The sequence below is a fragment of the Sebastes umbrosus genome, chromosome 6 (assembly GCF_015220745.1).
Source record: "Sebastes umbrosus isolate fSebUmb1 chromosome 6, fSebUmb1.pri, whole genome shotgun sequence".
NCBI lineage: Eukaryota > Metazoa > Chordata > Actinopteri > Perciformes > Sebastidae > Sebastes > Sebastes umbrosus.
The window spans coordinates 11,232,762-11,249,045 of NC_051274.1; the positions used below are offsets into that span (position 1 = coordinate 11,232,762).

The 16,284-nt window shown below is 39.2% G+C and overlaps 1 protein-coding gene across 1 annotated transcript; it reads left to right on the forward strand.

Moving 5' to 3' along the window:
• Positions 1–3,492: 3,492 nt before the first annotated feature.
• On the forward strand, positions 3,493–11,059 carry sall4 (spalt-like transcription factor 4). Its single transcript, XM_037771849.1, has 4 exons — positions 3,493–3,746; positions 6,115–8,583; positions 8,670–8,974; positions 9,072–11,059. The coding sequence occupies exons 1-4, from the start codon at positions 3,680–3,682 to the stop codon at positions 9,510–9,512; spliced, it is 3,282 nt and encodes a 1,093-aa protein (XP_037627777.1). The 5' UTR covers positions 3,493–3,679; the 3' UTR covers positions 9,513–11,059.
• Positions 11,060–16,284: the final 5,225 nt, after the last annotated feature.

Sequence of the window (16,284 nt, forward strand, 5' to 3'; positions counted from 1 at the left end):
CTTTGGTTCATCAACAGTGGTCTCTTAATGTTATGTTCATTGCTTTTATTTTGTTTTAATGTCTTTATTTATATTATATACATATCAGAATTGCCTTCAAATGTGTATAAATATTCATGTTCAATCTTTTACAGTAAAGGTTTACATTTTTTTAAGGTTAAAGGTCTGTAAAGCACTTTAAAACTACCTTGTGTATGAATTATACTATATAAAAAAAAAAAAAATTAAAAAAAATAATTAAGTAAATAGATAACTAACTAACTAAATAAATAAATAGATAAATAAAAAAATAAAAAAATAAAAAAATAAATGTGCTTGGCCTCATAGACTAATTGTTTCTGCATTATTGTGAAAGGAAAGCTTTCTGTGTGTCCATTCTGTGTCTGTGGACAGTTTTATATCCCCTTTGAACTCATTCCATTCTACTTTGTACAGAAATGTGTGATGTTTCTTTCACACTGTTTACTCTCTGAAAGCCAGAAGGAGTTTTATATATAATATCATCCTTGTTATATCTCAGTGTCCTTCCGCTCTTCTCCTACATCTCATGTATAATACATTTGTATCCAAAATACATTTTCCCACACTCCAGTGATCTCAGCTGACCCCTCGGTGTCCGTACAGCAGCATTTGCACACAGCTTGGTATGTCCTCGCTGTGTCACATTCCAAAAATAGATTCCTGCCTGCATAAGGTAACGTGAGAATGAAGCACAAGTAAGGCAGTTTATATGTCCTCTACTTCATATCTCCATGCTCTGAACTAAAGATGTGGTCTGGATTCTTTTGTATAGGCAAATCATCCTGCGTTATCACTGAACATGATCAGGATCTTTATCCTCACAGATTCAAGTGTTATCAGAAGATGTAATGTTGGGTTATTGATTAGTTGATAATCCATTTAGGTGTTCTATTATACCCGTCTAAACCACTTTTGCTATTATATAGGTCACAATAAATATGAAGGAGGGCACTAATAAAGGTTGTCCCCTCATGTAAATCCTCTTCAGTGACGTGTAGTGAACTTCTTGGAATGTTTTTTTGCACACCACCGATGCCCAAAAGGTGAATGTTAATGTGAATTATTTGTTTTTACAGAATAGTCAGTACTACATTAGCCCCAAAACATTTGAAGATTGGGGTGACGTTTTTCTTTTTTTTTGACATATAGCCCTAAATTATATTAGAGCTCAGCACATTGACATAGGAAACAAAGGACAAATTCAGCCTCATTAATAAATAATGCATCACTGCAAAATGGAAAAAATAAATGCAAAAGCCACCAGTGTCATGGCTTATTATTGTTTGCATTAGCCTGAATAATCACAGTAGTTAAGTGATCTCTGTCTATAATACTAAAGGATAAAGGTTACTGGGCACAGTTGTACATTTAAAAGTGGGGAAACAACAACTTACATTCACAATAACCACCATGAACCAAAAACAACCTTATGGTGAAATTCTTTAGTAAATCTACATCATAAATACGTATGTCAGCCTAAAAAAAGATGTAAAAACAGAGTTGATGTGTGTGTACCCTCCGTTACTGTACATTCCTGCTCTAACCTTTTGACTGTATTTGGAAGATGAACATTTATACCCTTACCACTAATAAAGAGCGATCCCACGATGATATTTATTAGAAGAATATCAAAACAAATCCATAAATGCCCCAAGGAATAATATGAGAACATAGTGATACCATATGTTTGTATGTGTGTGTGTGTATATATATATATAGAAGGATGATTAGATTACCATAAACTGACTTTTCCTTACACACAGATGCACCACATTTGCCTACAGGAACATAAACACATTACAGTTTACTTCCATTTTAAAATAGGGATGCACCGATCTGACTTTTTCAGTCCTGATACATCCTCTTGAATTTGCAGTCTGTCTATTGTTATGCACCAGTCACCAAGACAAATCACAAGGGATTGTGCAAACCAACTTGGCAATAAAAACATTGTTTCTGATTCTTTCAGATTGTAGTGATGCTGTAGAATACATACAATATGATGTAAGTGTTGGGCATGACTATACAAGATCAAAAATGTACAGTATGTATGAATCTGATAGGGATGTAATGGGAAATCAAATAAGTACCACAAAGTACGTATGGTATTTCATAATTATAATATTCCAGTGTTTTAAGCAGACTACCAGTTTAAGATTGTTTTTTTCTTTCTTTGTTTTTCATCTTGAATTTGCAGTCTGTTTATTGTTATGCACCAAGACAAATCCCTTTTATGTATGTGCAAACCTACTTGGCAATAAAAACCTGTTTCTGATTCTTTCAGATTGTAGTGATGCTGTAGGATACATACAATATGATGTAAGTGTTGGGCATGACTATACAAGATCAAAAATGTACAGTATGTATGAATTTGATAGGTATCTAATTGGAAATCAAATAAGTAGGCCTATACCACAAAGTATGTATGGTATTTCATAATTATAATAATTTGGTGTTTGGAGTTTGGAGTGTGGAAATATTCTGCAGACCTTAAAATGATAAAGACATTCAGTTACCAGTTTATTAGGTACACCTTGCTAAAACAAATGCAGTCTAATACAATAGTTCTGCAATAAATCCTACCTTCATGAAGGTTATAATGTTCAGTGTTTGTTGAAACTGATTTAAAAAAGATGTTGATTCAACTGTTTGACCATTTTGGATGCTGTTGAATTGTATTGTATTATAGGTGATCCAAATATTTTGTCCACCCCATGCGTCTTGATGTGTGAGTTTACAGTTTGAGTCAACATATGATGGACACTGGCTAAAAGTGTATCAGGTTAATGCTTATGAGTCGTAATACAGTAGGGTGGCTTCTTCTGGTGCTGTATCTGTATAATGTTCATTTGTATTAGTTAAGTTACTTGCAGTGCTATTACTGCACAGTAGCCTTACTGATATCTGGAGGTCATTTTGAAGAAATGTATGTTTTTTGGGAGTGATTCTCAAGGGCATGACTATACAAGATCAAAAATGTACAGTATGTATGAATTTGATATAGGAATCTAATGGGAAATCAAATAAGTAGGCCTATACCACAAAGTATGTATGATATTTCATAATTATAATATTCCAGTGTTTTAAGCAGAATACCAGTTTAAGATTGTTTTGTCAATTTGTTTTCCTCTTGAATTTGCAGTCTGTTTATTGTTATGCACCAGTCACCAAGACAAATCCCATGTGTCTAGAAAGTAACTCACAAATTGCAAAAGAAATCTGATGAGACGCACTACCGGTGTAAGAATGTGTTGTCTGACTGGTCGCTTGTGTCTGTCGGTGACAATATTTCTTTTTCTTTTTTTCTTTTTTTTCTCCAGGAACAAGGTAAAGAGAGCTCCGATGAGTGTGGTGTTATTAACCCAGCCTCCATGCCCTCAGCCCGGCCACTAGCAGGACTCCTCCCACCCCCCTCCTGGCTCTCCGCTCCGCTCATCAATAGAGGAGCTCATTTGAATAATGTGTGAGCACTTTGGACTGGAGCCAATCAGCTGTCAGAGGACCGTGATAAATCGCAATGCATTATTGATAATAATAATTACGTTGACATGCGCATTTCTACTTTGCAGGGGACTAATTTTCACCGACGAGCAGAAGAATTTGCTGAAGAAGGAGAGGAATATTGTTTGGCAACTCTTTTGCTCCTGATGGTTGCACCATGTCGAGGCGCAAGCAAGCCAAACCGCAACACATCAACTCCGACGAGCCAGAGTCGCTGCAAAATGGTAAGTTTACACACAAGATGAAACTTATCGAGTAGCTCCGGCCATGCCGTGTTGCAAACTATCGACATTTAATGTTAAAGTTTGGGGTGGGCTGCCTTTTTACGTGGTTCTCCTTCGCACTTTGACCTGTTGCTGTCCGTTTGAGTTGACCAGGAGTAAAAGTTAGACACAGACAGACATGAAGAAGTGACGCATTTAGAAATGATTTTTAACACAATACAGGTGTTACAGCTGTTTTAAAATACAGCATGTATTTAGTCTACATTAAGACAGGTCAAACAATAAAGTGATCTTTTAGGCTGTTTGTAACTTTTATGTGTTATTAATATTAAAATAATTGACAAAATGAATGCTAAATCAATATTTATCTATTAGTAACTCCTTTGAACTTTTTTTTGGCTTTATTGAAGCGTGTGTTGCTACCTGTTGATTATTTATTAAATACATTTTAGCCTTATTTAGGAAGTTGTGTGGCAAATAATGGTTTCCTAGGCTGGTCAGGATGTATTTTGTGTATTATTTTACATCATTCTGATATTAATAACGGATTTCATTTATCATGAAACCTCACTATTTCCAAAGCTCTTTGACTGAATTTAAAGGGGCATTGCTACAGTTGCCATTGTTGTAAAATTTAATGTTTAACATTCACTTTGCTAAGAATGTTTTCTGTATCTAATGTAACATGAATATTTGGATATTAGTCTACTATATTTTTTTGGGTGTATTTTGCTTTGCAAGTGCGCGCCAATATTGTGGTTTTAAACAAAGATACATAAAAAAAAAAAACAGTATGAAATGTGACTCTGGAGTAAGCTGAGCTAAAGGCAATAAATCCCCCAGTTTAATGCATGACTGTTTCCTTTCGTACATATGTGGAGAGGTGGGGGATGGAGCTGTGGCCTTTTTTTTTTGTGTGTGGAGACTGACTGGGTGGGTGGGGGGTGCGTTTTGGTGTTGCCATATGCAAGCTCCCAGTATAGCTGCTGGCGAAGACCTCACCTTTACAATGAGGAAACACGGTGTCTGTAGAGCTGCAGTGCACTCTGATTTCTATCATCACCGTTGTTTGATGAGCTATTCCACATTGTAGTGAAGCGCACACACAGGTCCATGTATTGAATGTGAAGTCTGACCTCGTGTCACGTACCCCACCAAAGGTGATCGGATGCAGGTCATGCGCCTTCAAGTGGTTAAACTAGCACGTTGCCTCCTTATTTTACTTCATAATCGACACATTTTATTGGAAATAGTTACATATTCATCAGTTCCACCTTGTGTGTGTGTGTGTGCTGTTCCTATCAAAGTTAATTGCATTATGATAAGAGTACTATAGTGAGTAAATGTGTGTTTGTAGCTGAGCCCCTGCTGCTATTTCCTCATGGATCAGAGTGTAAAAATGCAGTTTGCAACTTTTTTTTGTGTGGCTTCAATGCCTCCTGGTGAGCAATTAACAAGTCCAAACAGTTTCCTTGGGCAAATGCAAACAGGTGGTCTACCCCCTTTTCTCTGAGGCATTAGCATTTAACAATACACCCAGTTGTGAAATGGCCTCTTGGTTAGCAGACAAATTAAAATGCTCACTTGGAGCACTTATCAGGTTTTCACAGGCTGTGAAAATGCTTGAAGGTAATCAGCATTAGATAGCCCTGTTTTTTTTGTGTGTGTTTTTTAGCCCATGTTTGCATAGTAAACTTAATCTTGTTTTTTTCCCCCTGTCTACTCTTTATTTTATACCAATTGTCTAGGACATCAGATTCAGTTTATAGATATTCATGAACCCAGATTTATATTTTACTGGGTTTAAGTTTGGTATCAGTCACAAGTTTTGCCCCACATGTTGCACTGGAAACAGATCTGATTTTTAGCAAGTACTTGGTGGACTATTTCAGAAACACAGTAATTCAATGCCCATGGCTCTTTGTCTTTCTGGACATTGTTCTGGGTGATGTCAAAGGTAGATGATTGCCCTCTGCTGGCCCTGTAGGCAAATTCAGTGACCCACAGGGAGTAGACAAAAGAAAAGGGGACATACTGCAAGATTATCCAATGAATGAATAAATAAATACACATATACATAAATGAAGCCTAAAAAATACTACAGAATCAAATCAACTCTTTGTCACAATGGCAACAAAATTTAACATAGTTAAATTGTGTTAACATAGTTAGTTACATTTTCTTTCAATGCTGTTGCAAGGTTGTCTTCTTTACTATAATTTGACTTTTCTTGACAAGATTACCATGAAGACTGTTTTCTAAACTTGCAAGTCTATTATTATACTATTATTTTATTGTTTATTAGTGGGATATTGTCATGACTGTATGAAGAGCATTAATTAAATTCCTGTATCTTGTTTTTTTTTAGGGATTCCTCGAGATGATCAAGCTGAGGAAACTGGAACTGAAACAAAGAGGTTCAGAATGGACGAGACCAGGGTCTGCAACAAGTGTTGCGCTGAATTCTTCGACGAAGACGACTTTCTCGAGCATGAGAAAAAATGCACTGAAAGTCAGAAAGTGGTCATCATGAAAGATGGAGATGGCAACGAAGTGCCTGAGGAATATTCACAAGGCTCTTTCGAAGGCCTCACGAGTGACCATGACGACAGCCAGTCCAGCAGTCATTCCCTATCAAATGTCAATACAGACCATCTGGAAAGAACAGAGGAAGAGTCAAGCGTGAATGCGGAGGACTCAGGACTGCAGGATCAGATGGAGATGCCTGCTAGCCCTGACATGACTTTCCATCCATCACGGAAAATGCAACATTCAAATGTCACTCTTGAAACCATGGCGGACACTAAAGTGGCCGTCTCCCAACATTATTCAAACGATACATGTCTGACCTCATCGCAGGATGTGCTGCAGGCCATCCCAATGATCTTGGAACAGTTGGTGTGCCTCCAGCAACAGCAGCTACAGCAAATCCAGCTAACAGAACAGATTAGAATCCAAGTAGCAATGATGACTCCACAGGGTCTCCAGGCGTCAGTAGGGGCAGCAATGGACCCTCTGAAAGCCCTCGGTGCACATCTCTCTCAGCAGCTGTCTGCTGCAGCAGCTCAAATAGGAAAAAGGACCGGCAGTCAGAGCCTTTCTCTGGAGACAATGAAGCAAGGTAAACTACCTCTGCCCACTGGCATCCCTACCTCTCTACCCAGAGGACTGGACTCTATGACTTCTAAAACAAACATTTTGAAGGGCAATCCAGATCTGGCTAGCCGTTTACCAGCACAACTACCACAGTCACCAGGTGTCATGGGTTTCACCAGCACCTTCAATGGCATCCAAGCAGGGATCGAGTCCTCCAAAAAAGTGAAAGCGAAGATGCTGAGCCCCCTGCCAGAATCAAATAATGGTGACTCGTTATACAAGCACAAGTGTAAGTACTGCGGAAAGTCCTTTGGAAATGACAGCGCTCTCCAGATTCACTTGCGCTCTCACACCGGCGAGAGGCCGTTCAAGTGCAACATCTGCGGAAACCGCTTCACAACCAAAGGAAACCTCAAAGTGCATTTCCAGAGGCACAGAGACAAGTACCCTTACATCGGCATGAACCCACATCCTGTGCCAGAGCACCTTGACAACATCCCCACCAGCAGCGGCATTCCCTTTGGCATGTCCGTGCCCATGGACGAGTCAAACATGACCGACGTTAAGCCTGTGCTAGGTCATCCTGCGGCTGGCTTCCACCCATCGCCCGTACCAGGATTCAAGACATTTGAGAGCTTTCCAGGTGATCCATTTTCCCGGAGACCCTCTCCATCAACAAGCAACTGCTCCCCATCTGTTTCCTCTAACGCGTTTGGCCAAGAGACAGGAGTGGATCCGACTCAGAAGGATGCTAAAGAACTACTTGGTGCGCTGCATCACATGAATGGTAACGCCCTCATGGGAGAACAAAGCTCTGGAACTGCAAAACTTCAGGAGATGGTGGACGGCCTGGAAAAGAGGACCGGCGATCCCAATGAGTGTGTGATCTGCCATAGAGTGCTCAGCTGCCAGAGCTCACTCAAAATGCATTACCGCACGCACACCGGTGAGAGGCCCTACAAGTGCAAAATCTGCGGCCGCGCGTTCTCCACCAAAGGTAACCTCAAGGCCCATTACGGAGTGCACAGGGCTAATACTCCTCTCAAAATGCAGCACTCGTGTCCCATCTGCCAGAAGAAGTTCACCAACGCCGTGGTTCTGCAGCAGCACATTCGCATGCACATGGGCGGGCAGATCCCCAACACCCCGATGCCAGAGAACCAGTTTGACGCAGCAGCAGAAGCAATGGAGTCCTCTCTATCGGAGGAGAAGTCTATGGACATGAATGGTTTTGAAGCAAGCACGGAGGACAATGAGCCAGAGCTGAACTCCCAGAAGCCAAACGACACCTCAGATATCCTCCCACCTCCCTCTGAGGAACAACCACAGAAGCACGCCGTCTCCCCCACCGTGTTCTCCAGCCTTGACGTTTTGAAGAATCTCACCTCTGCTCTTGCACTGAATCGACAGAGTAGCACCGCTTCGGAAAGCGAGGGAACATCCAAAGAGTTGCCATCAGTTCCCAGAGAGCAGGAATATCACAACGGCCGAAGTCCCACCATTTCTGACTCCGCCATGTCGTTTCTCTCCTCTTCCCCACTACACAACAATATGAGTATTGGCAAGTCAACCGAGTCTGCTGCTGATGAATTTGCCCGTAGTGTGCCTAAACTGGAGTCTGACGGTGGTGCTCATGGTGGCGCCGAGTCAAGTGGAGCCCTCGACCTCACGGCTTCCAGCAGCTTCACCCCCAAAGTGATCAAAGAGGAGCCTGGCATGCCATTCACAAATGGAGAATATGGTGAGTTAATATAGAAAATTATTTATATTTGAGACTCTTATCCTGTTTGATGCTTGGATCTAATTTTCCACCTCTTATTCCAACAGTTCCTGGGAACATGGCCTTCATGAGGATACCATCAAGTCTGGCCAGCCTGGAGATGACGCTCCCTCCAGAGAATCCTATGGGACCTCATGGTTTGTTCAGCTCCCACATGCCTCAGGGAACAGCCATGAACTCCTCCATCTCCACCGCCCCGCGCCGATCAGCCAAGCAGCACGTGTGTCACGCCTGCGGCAAGAACTTCTCCTCCGCCAGCGCCTTGCAGATCCACGAGCGCACTCACACAGGGGAGAAGCCATTTGGCTGCAACATCTGTGGCAGGGCTTTCACCACCAAGGGAAATCTAAAGGTAAGTCATCGACAAAATGCTGAGTAGGCCATTTTTTTAAGTATGCTATTGGGAATAATGTGATGGAATTGTAATTAACTGTGTGTCTTGTCTTTAGGTGCATATTGGCACTCACATGTGGAACAACACATCGCGGCGTGGCCAGCGCCTGTCTCTGGATAACCCCATGGCGTTGATGGCGATGGGTTCCGAGGCTCCGCAGATGTTGCCAGAGATTATGCATGCCCCCAAAGAACTGGGTGCTCCACCACCAATGAACTTTGACCAGTCTCTGTGGAACCAGTACGCTGCTGCCTTCAGCGGGGGCCTGACCATGAAGACCAATGAAATTTCCGTCATCCAGGGTGGCGGCGTCCCGCTCCCAGGGAGCCCCTCCGGCGGGCCTCTGATCGGATCCACTGGAGGCCTCATGAAGATGGACGGATCCCACTCCGGCCTGCCCGTCACCATGGCCGAAATCGAGAAGAACAACTCCGACAGCGTGCCAAAATCGCAGTTCCCACATTTCATGGAGGAGGGTAAAATTGCAGTGAATTAGGCTTTCAGTGAATTTACCACCCAAAGTCAATTCTTGAATGTCTCCTTTCTGAATGAGGTACAATCAATATTCACAGAGAACCTTGTAGAATGTGCTGAGATTGGTTGAATTTTTTTCCAGTATCGCAGCTTTCTCCCCTCCTGATTCTAAGTGTTATTTTTAGTTGAACTTGATATAACTACTGTAGTTATATTTTATTTTCTATAAATATATATGCGGGTATTTTTTTCCTGTGAGTTTTGTTTTGCTGTCTATCCAGAAGTTTGAATGTATAACTTACTTGAAACTGCTTTAATTCAGACCGTCTCCTCGTTACTTTATTTTGAAGGATTTTTGACTTTAATAGGAACGTTTCAGGGCATTTTAAGGACACCATGTCTCAGTGTTCAGAAATAATGGTGTAGTTAACCGTATGTATCTAGAATGACTACTTTCCCTCCTATTGTGTGCCATAGGTTTTATGACATTTTTTGTAGTGGTAAATGTCATTAGCGTGTCATTTTGAAGGGGCTTTTGATCAGACTGACATATTTATTCCAGTGTCTTGTCCATTAAATCAAGTTGCAACAGTTCATTTGTCAATTTTGGATACTGTAGATTACAAAATAGGCTTTCATCATTGTTGCATTGTTGCTAAGATACGGTAGGTAATGACTCGGACCTTTTGCCAAGTGCCTCATTTTGAATTGTACAATGTTGCTGTTGTCTTTCACAGCACCATAAGGTTGTTATGAAGGCTCTGTTAGACTGATAAATTAGTGTGTTGTACCGTGTAACATTGTATTTCATATTTTCATCAGTTTACAAAAGTCAATTTTCCACCTTAACATATTCCACTTGTAAATCTGCAGATTCACATTTAGTTGGCTGAGCGCTGAAGGCTATTGTGTGCTTAATGGTCTCATGCCTGCACTTTATTTCAGGTTACATTAACATTTTATAGTTACATTTCACTGCTTTTATTGTGATGGGAAAGGGCAAATCAACGATTTTGTCAACTTTTCCTTCCTGTCAGATTTTGTGTGAAACAACCAGTTGTCAGACTTTTTTTTTCTTCTAGGTTCTCGTATCAACTGTAGCATCATTAATTTATTTATAGTTCACAAAATGCTTGAGGTTAGGGGGTAAGTTCTACCTCGTTTAGATTTTAGTTGTCCTACGCACCCCCTACGCTCAACGCAATGCTCTGTATACATTTTCCGATACATTCTTCTCTGAGTATACGGTAAACATTTTCATTCTCAACCTGCTGAGTTGGAACAGTACTGAATGTATCACTGGACACTTTACACCACTCAGAATGGTCAGAGTACTTTTGAGGCCCCCCTGCTGTACATTCCTTATCGATATGCATTTGCCAAGTTGTGCCTTTCTTTAGCAAACCATGTCAAAACTGCTTTCAAGTTGGTCTCTACAGTTCAAGTGATGTTGAGCCAATTTGGCCTGTTTACAATGTAAATGTTTTTTTTGTTTTGTTTTTTTTCAAATGTTTCCTACATCGAAATATTTTCTGATTTTGAAAAATAAAATCAGGGTGACTTTTTCAATATTTTTCCTGTCATTACTGAAGACACTGTAGCCAAACAGGGCTGTAGCAAGGGTTTAGAAATTAGTGAGGTCCAGAATCTTCTCTTTTAACCCTCTGAGACTCACAATAGACCTGTTTTTGTCTTTTTTAGGGGAGTACAGCGGGTTTTTAGGGGGAGATAGCAGGTCAGCAGTATATGTCACATAGAAGTGGTGTAAATCATGTGAATGCTGGGAACCTGAAAATGAATTTGAGATGCACCTCCACACTGTGTGTCAAGTTGTTCTTGTCATAAATCATAAATAAACATGAATTAATTAATTTCTTAATTAAAATAAATTGTGAAAGTGTATCACATAAGAACACTTTGGTAGAAGTATATGATGGCCATTCTTATGCTCTATTATGTCTCATAAATTTTTGCAGCAATTTTTGGGTTAATACCATTTATTACACAGACTTTGTGCTAAATTTAAAAAAATTTTACCGTTCAAGAATTGATAAAAATTATGAATAATCCAAAATACTGCAAAATATCACATGAAAACACCAAGACCTTGAGGAACACCATAGAAAAACCCATGCTGTGATTTTGTATCAAAAACCTTTGACATTTGGAGATTTCTGCAAGAGTCTTTTTTCGGCGATTAGATGGCGAGCACTTCTGTTCTGGAAACTGCTCAGAAACCCCCTTATTGTCAATCTACCTAGGGAAATTATCCACCCTCTGAATGCTCTAGGTCTCTAGTTTGTGGCTGTACAGTTTCACGAGGCTGTGATTATCCTTGAGGTCACCACAGGTCATTTTATACAGTGAGGTCAAATTTCAATAAATGGCCTCACTACAATGAAATAGCAACTATGGGGACTAACGTCATCACACATGAATACTGTTGGGCTTAGTGGATCCACAAGAGTCTCAACTTTATAGTGATACCCAATTTATGCAATTCGAAGACTGTTTATGGACCCCAGTATGCAGAAATATTCAAACATCATTTTTAGAATAGACAAAATTAAAACAATTATACTGCATGCAAAAAATGTGAGTATCATAAAGGGGACATGTCTGTAAAGGGGAGACTCGTGGGTACCCATAGAACCCATTTTCATTCATACTGTATATCTTGAGGTCAGAGGTCGAGGCACCCCTTTGAAAATGGCCATGCCAGTTTTTCCTCGCCATATTTTAGCCTAACTTTGGAGCGTTATTTAGCCTCCTTCTAGCATGACATGGTTGGTACCAATGGATTCCTTAGGTTTCATATGATATCTGTATCTTCACTCTACCTCTAACACTGAACCTGCTAGAGCCTCTGACAGACAGTAAAGTTGGTTGGGATCGCCTGCGAAAATTTGACCGTCAAACACTTAATTTCCTGCATTCTGGTGAATTTTTATGCACCAATTTATGGTGGTAATGTCTTTATTTATGTTAAGGAAAACACAAAATTCAGGCGGCAGTTGACAATTCAAGATATACAAATATAATGAAATATAATGCAGTAAGGCATTCTGTATTGCTTTCAAATATTTGGATTTATGGTTTTTAATAGCTCATATGTGTTCAAGCAATATTTCTGCTCATGTTTAAAACAGGTCCCACATTAGGGCTGCACTATACAAGGAAAATATGCAATAAGAGATAATGTTGTTGAATATCGCGATACTTGCGATAAATAGACAGATATGAAAGTGCACAGTTCTGCTTTTCGGCTGCTTTATACAACAAATTGCTTGAATTAAAAGGAAAATATTTCCAACATTCTTTTATTGAACAAATTGAACATTGAACTGAACACAAAAGGCACCAATAAAAAAAGAGTGACAGTCACATTTTATAGTGCAGTTTTGTACAGATACTCTCTTCAAACTAACTGAAAAAATCCCTGACAATATTGCAGTCTTTTGCAATGTGTTTATCGCGCAAGTTGACATCGCGATGATGATAATAAAGCGATATATTGTGCAGCCTTATCCCACATACCTGTGTTTTTTGAGTAGAGAATAAATTTGTTATATTACGAGAGTAAAGTCACAATTTATTGAGAATAAAGTCAGAATATTTTAAGAAAAAATCGTCCTGCCCCACATTATCTGTCTCTGCTGATATATTGAAGATCTGTCTCTGCTTGCATACAGTAGGATGGAAATTTATTTGATATGTACCGTATCCCTATGCTAATTTATGTGCCAGCACAGGCAAGTTCAAATGCACATAAAATCCCTAATTTACATCAATTCACCTTCAGACGACTCAAGCGAAGTGCATTTTTATATTCTCGGGATCCACCGGTAGCCATTAATCCCTTTCCATTTTGCATCCTCAACGAACAACTATTTGCATCCACAACTGAAGCACGATCTCCAATCATGTGTCCACAATCCATTTAAGGTCAACTATACTGTGGCCTTTCTTTTACAATTTGGACATCTTATAATACTCTGCTTAAATGTCATTACAGTGAGTGAACAGAAACTCCTGTACTACAATATGACCATAGTCCTAAAGTTCAGTTTTTGTTTTGATTCTGTCACAGACAACACAACACACTTGTCCAAACATTCACAAAATTAAATAAAAGTTGAACGCATGGCAAAGGATAAAAACACTAAAAGTTAATACAACATATTTGCATTGTGGTGGTTGCAAAACAACAAAGATTGCTGTGCCTCTTCTACATTAGAGACTTAGTCAAAGTTGTGGCACTCATTAAACAAATAGTTTTGCTATAGCATACATTCACTCATCTCTCCTCTTTCTACTTCCTTTAATAGGTGTTTACACCTGTTTTTAGAAGCTTATGTAATCTGTTAAACTGTTCCTTTGACCCCCACAAAGATTCAGATCCAAAAGAGACATATCTGTGAATTGTTATTGCTATAAGTATACTTCTTTAAACTTAAAATAAGAGAGTATGCTTTCAGTTTACTTTGTATGTACTTATCAGAGATACACTTAACAAAATCCTACTTAAGTATACTTGGCTTATACTGACAAGTTTACGGAAAAGTATAAGTATAGTTGGCTAAGTACTATAAGTTCACTTAAAGAAAACAAGTATACTTGCAGTAAAAGTATTAAACTAGTAGTTTACGGGGAGCATACTTTAAAGTGTACTTTCATAAACTAAAAAGTATACCTATAAAACAGTATACCTAATATGTTCATATTATAGCTGCAGTACAAAATACAACTTGGATGTAAACTAGTTATGTACTCAAAATTTACTACCCTTACATTTAAAGTATACTTAAAAATGTACTTTTATAAACTAAGTGGGCCAATTTAGTCCCAAGAAGTAGTCAAGTAGTACACTTAGTATACTTATTACATAAAGTATACTTGGAATTATACTTGGACTATACTTAGGTTTACTACATAAAATAAACTTGATGTATACTTCTTTTCTGTAAGTCCAACCTGAACCGGTCTAATCAGCCACAATAGCTGAAAATGCCATTTATTTAATTTATAAACATGCTTCAAAATCCAAAAGTGTGAAACCAAAGTGACAGGTAACTATAGCTGTTAAATAAATGGTGGGGGAGACTGGGGGCAATTGTAACATCTCAAATACCTCCAATCAGAAACGAGACAGAACTATGAAACTCATTATGGTCTGTGATGATCCTTCTCTGCCTACCAAAGGACCAACTGATGTCTCATACTTATCAATGTTTTTACTGCCAAGACTCATTTTTGAGGTATGAAAATAATTAATTGTTCAACGGATATCAAAATAAACTATATCTATATTCTTGGTAGTTTTCATGTGGTCCTTGGTATTTATATGAAGGTATTACTTGTATTGTTTCAATTGCCCCCAGATGCTGTTACAATCGCCCTTGCATGTGGGGGCAGACGCAACATTTGACTTATAGAGTTTCAATCAATATTGTGACTAACATTGCTTGTGAAAACATTTGATGACTGTTAACAAGTAGAACACAAATAAAAGTTAAAGCTGTAGTGTGTAGAATTGCAGGAAATATGATTAAAAATTTGTTTTTTCTAAAACAGTCACTATATCCTGACAGTAGTGCATGAGACGGGTAATCTAAAAAAAATCATGTCCTTCGGTGTCCTCCGGTACTCCTAATGGCATCTGCAAGATTTCACAGATCGGAGGAAAACAACCAATCAGAGCCGAGCTGGAGCCTTGCCGTCTCTGAGCAGCTGTCAATCACTCACGAACTCCGATAAAACAGTCAAACTAGGCAGCGCTGATCAAATATTAATCAATATTCTGTTACTGTAATGCCTATATCTTGCCTCAACTTTTTCAGAGACATCTTGTAGTGTACTGTTTGTGCCATGTTGAGATCAGTTGAGGAAATACCAAGCACCGCCCACCAGCCAGAGCACAGCCAATAGGAAGGCTCAATAGGAACGCTCTCTCTGAAATGACCTGTGATTGGCCAAAGTCTCCCGTCACAGGCTAGATTTTTTAAAGCCTAAAAAACAGAGCCATGAGGAGGTGCAGAAGTTTAGTTTTTTTCTCAGAGCACTTGAATTACAATATGCTGAAAGGTTATATGGAATTTTTGCCCAATGATGCCAAATATATTCTGCCTACTGCACGTTTATCTACATAAAAATTGTATCCAAATAGCTCAAGAGGTTTTTGAGTAATGACATCAAAACTAAAAATTTTTGCAATTGCCCCTCGGTCAGTACAAAATAAAAATGTAGTGGAGTAGAGGTATAAAGTAGCAGAAAATGTAAATGCAATATAATGTCCAAGCAATTGAAAGCCTGTAATACTGGGTGCATGGTTGGGAATACTTTAGTGAAACATATCATGTATGCTGATGATCTTGTGGTCTTTAGTCCAAGTAGCGCTGGTCTTCAGCAGCTCCTCAATGTATGTTCTGTGTATGGTGTGGAACATGATATCCAATACAATGCCAGTAAGAGTGTAGTCTTGACCTGTAGAATGAAGGAGGACAAATGTCTAAATTTCCAGACTTCAAATTGTCTGATAACAATCTTTGTGTCTGTAATAAGGTAAAATATCTTGGACATTTCATTACTGAAGACATGACAGATGATGATGATATTTATAGGCAATGTAGCAAGATGTACGCACATGCAAACATTCTCTCACGGAAGTTTAGTATGTGTTCAGATAGAGTGAAGATGTCTCTGTTCAGGGTATATTGTACACCACTGTATATAGCCCATTTGTGGTCAAACTATAAAAAAGCGAGCTTACAGAGACACGTGCATATAATGATGCA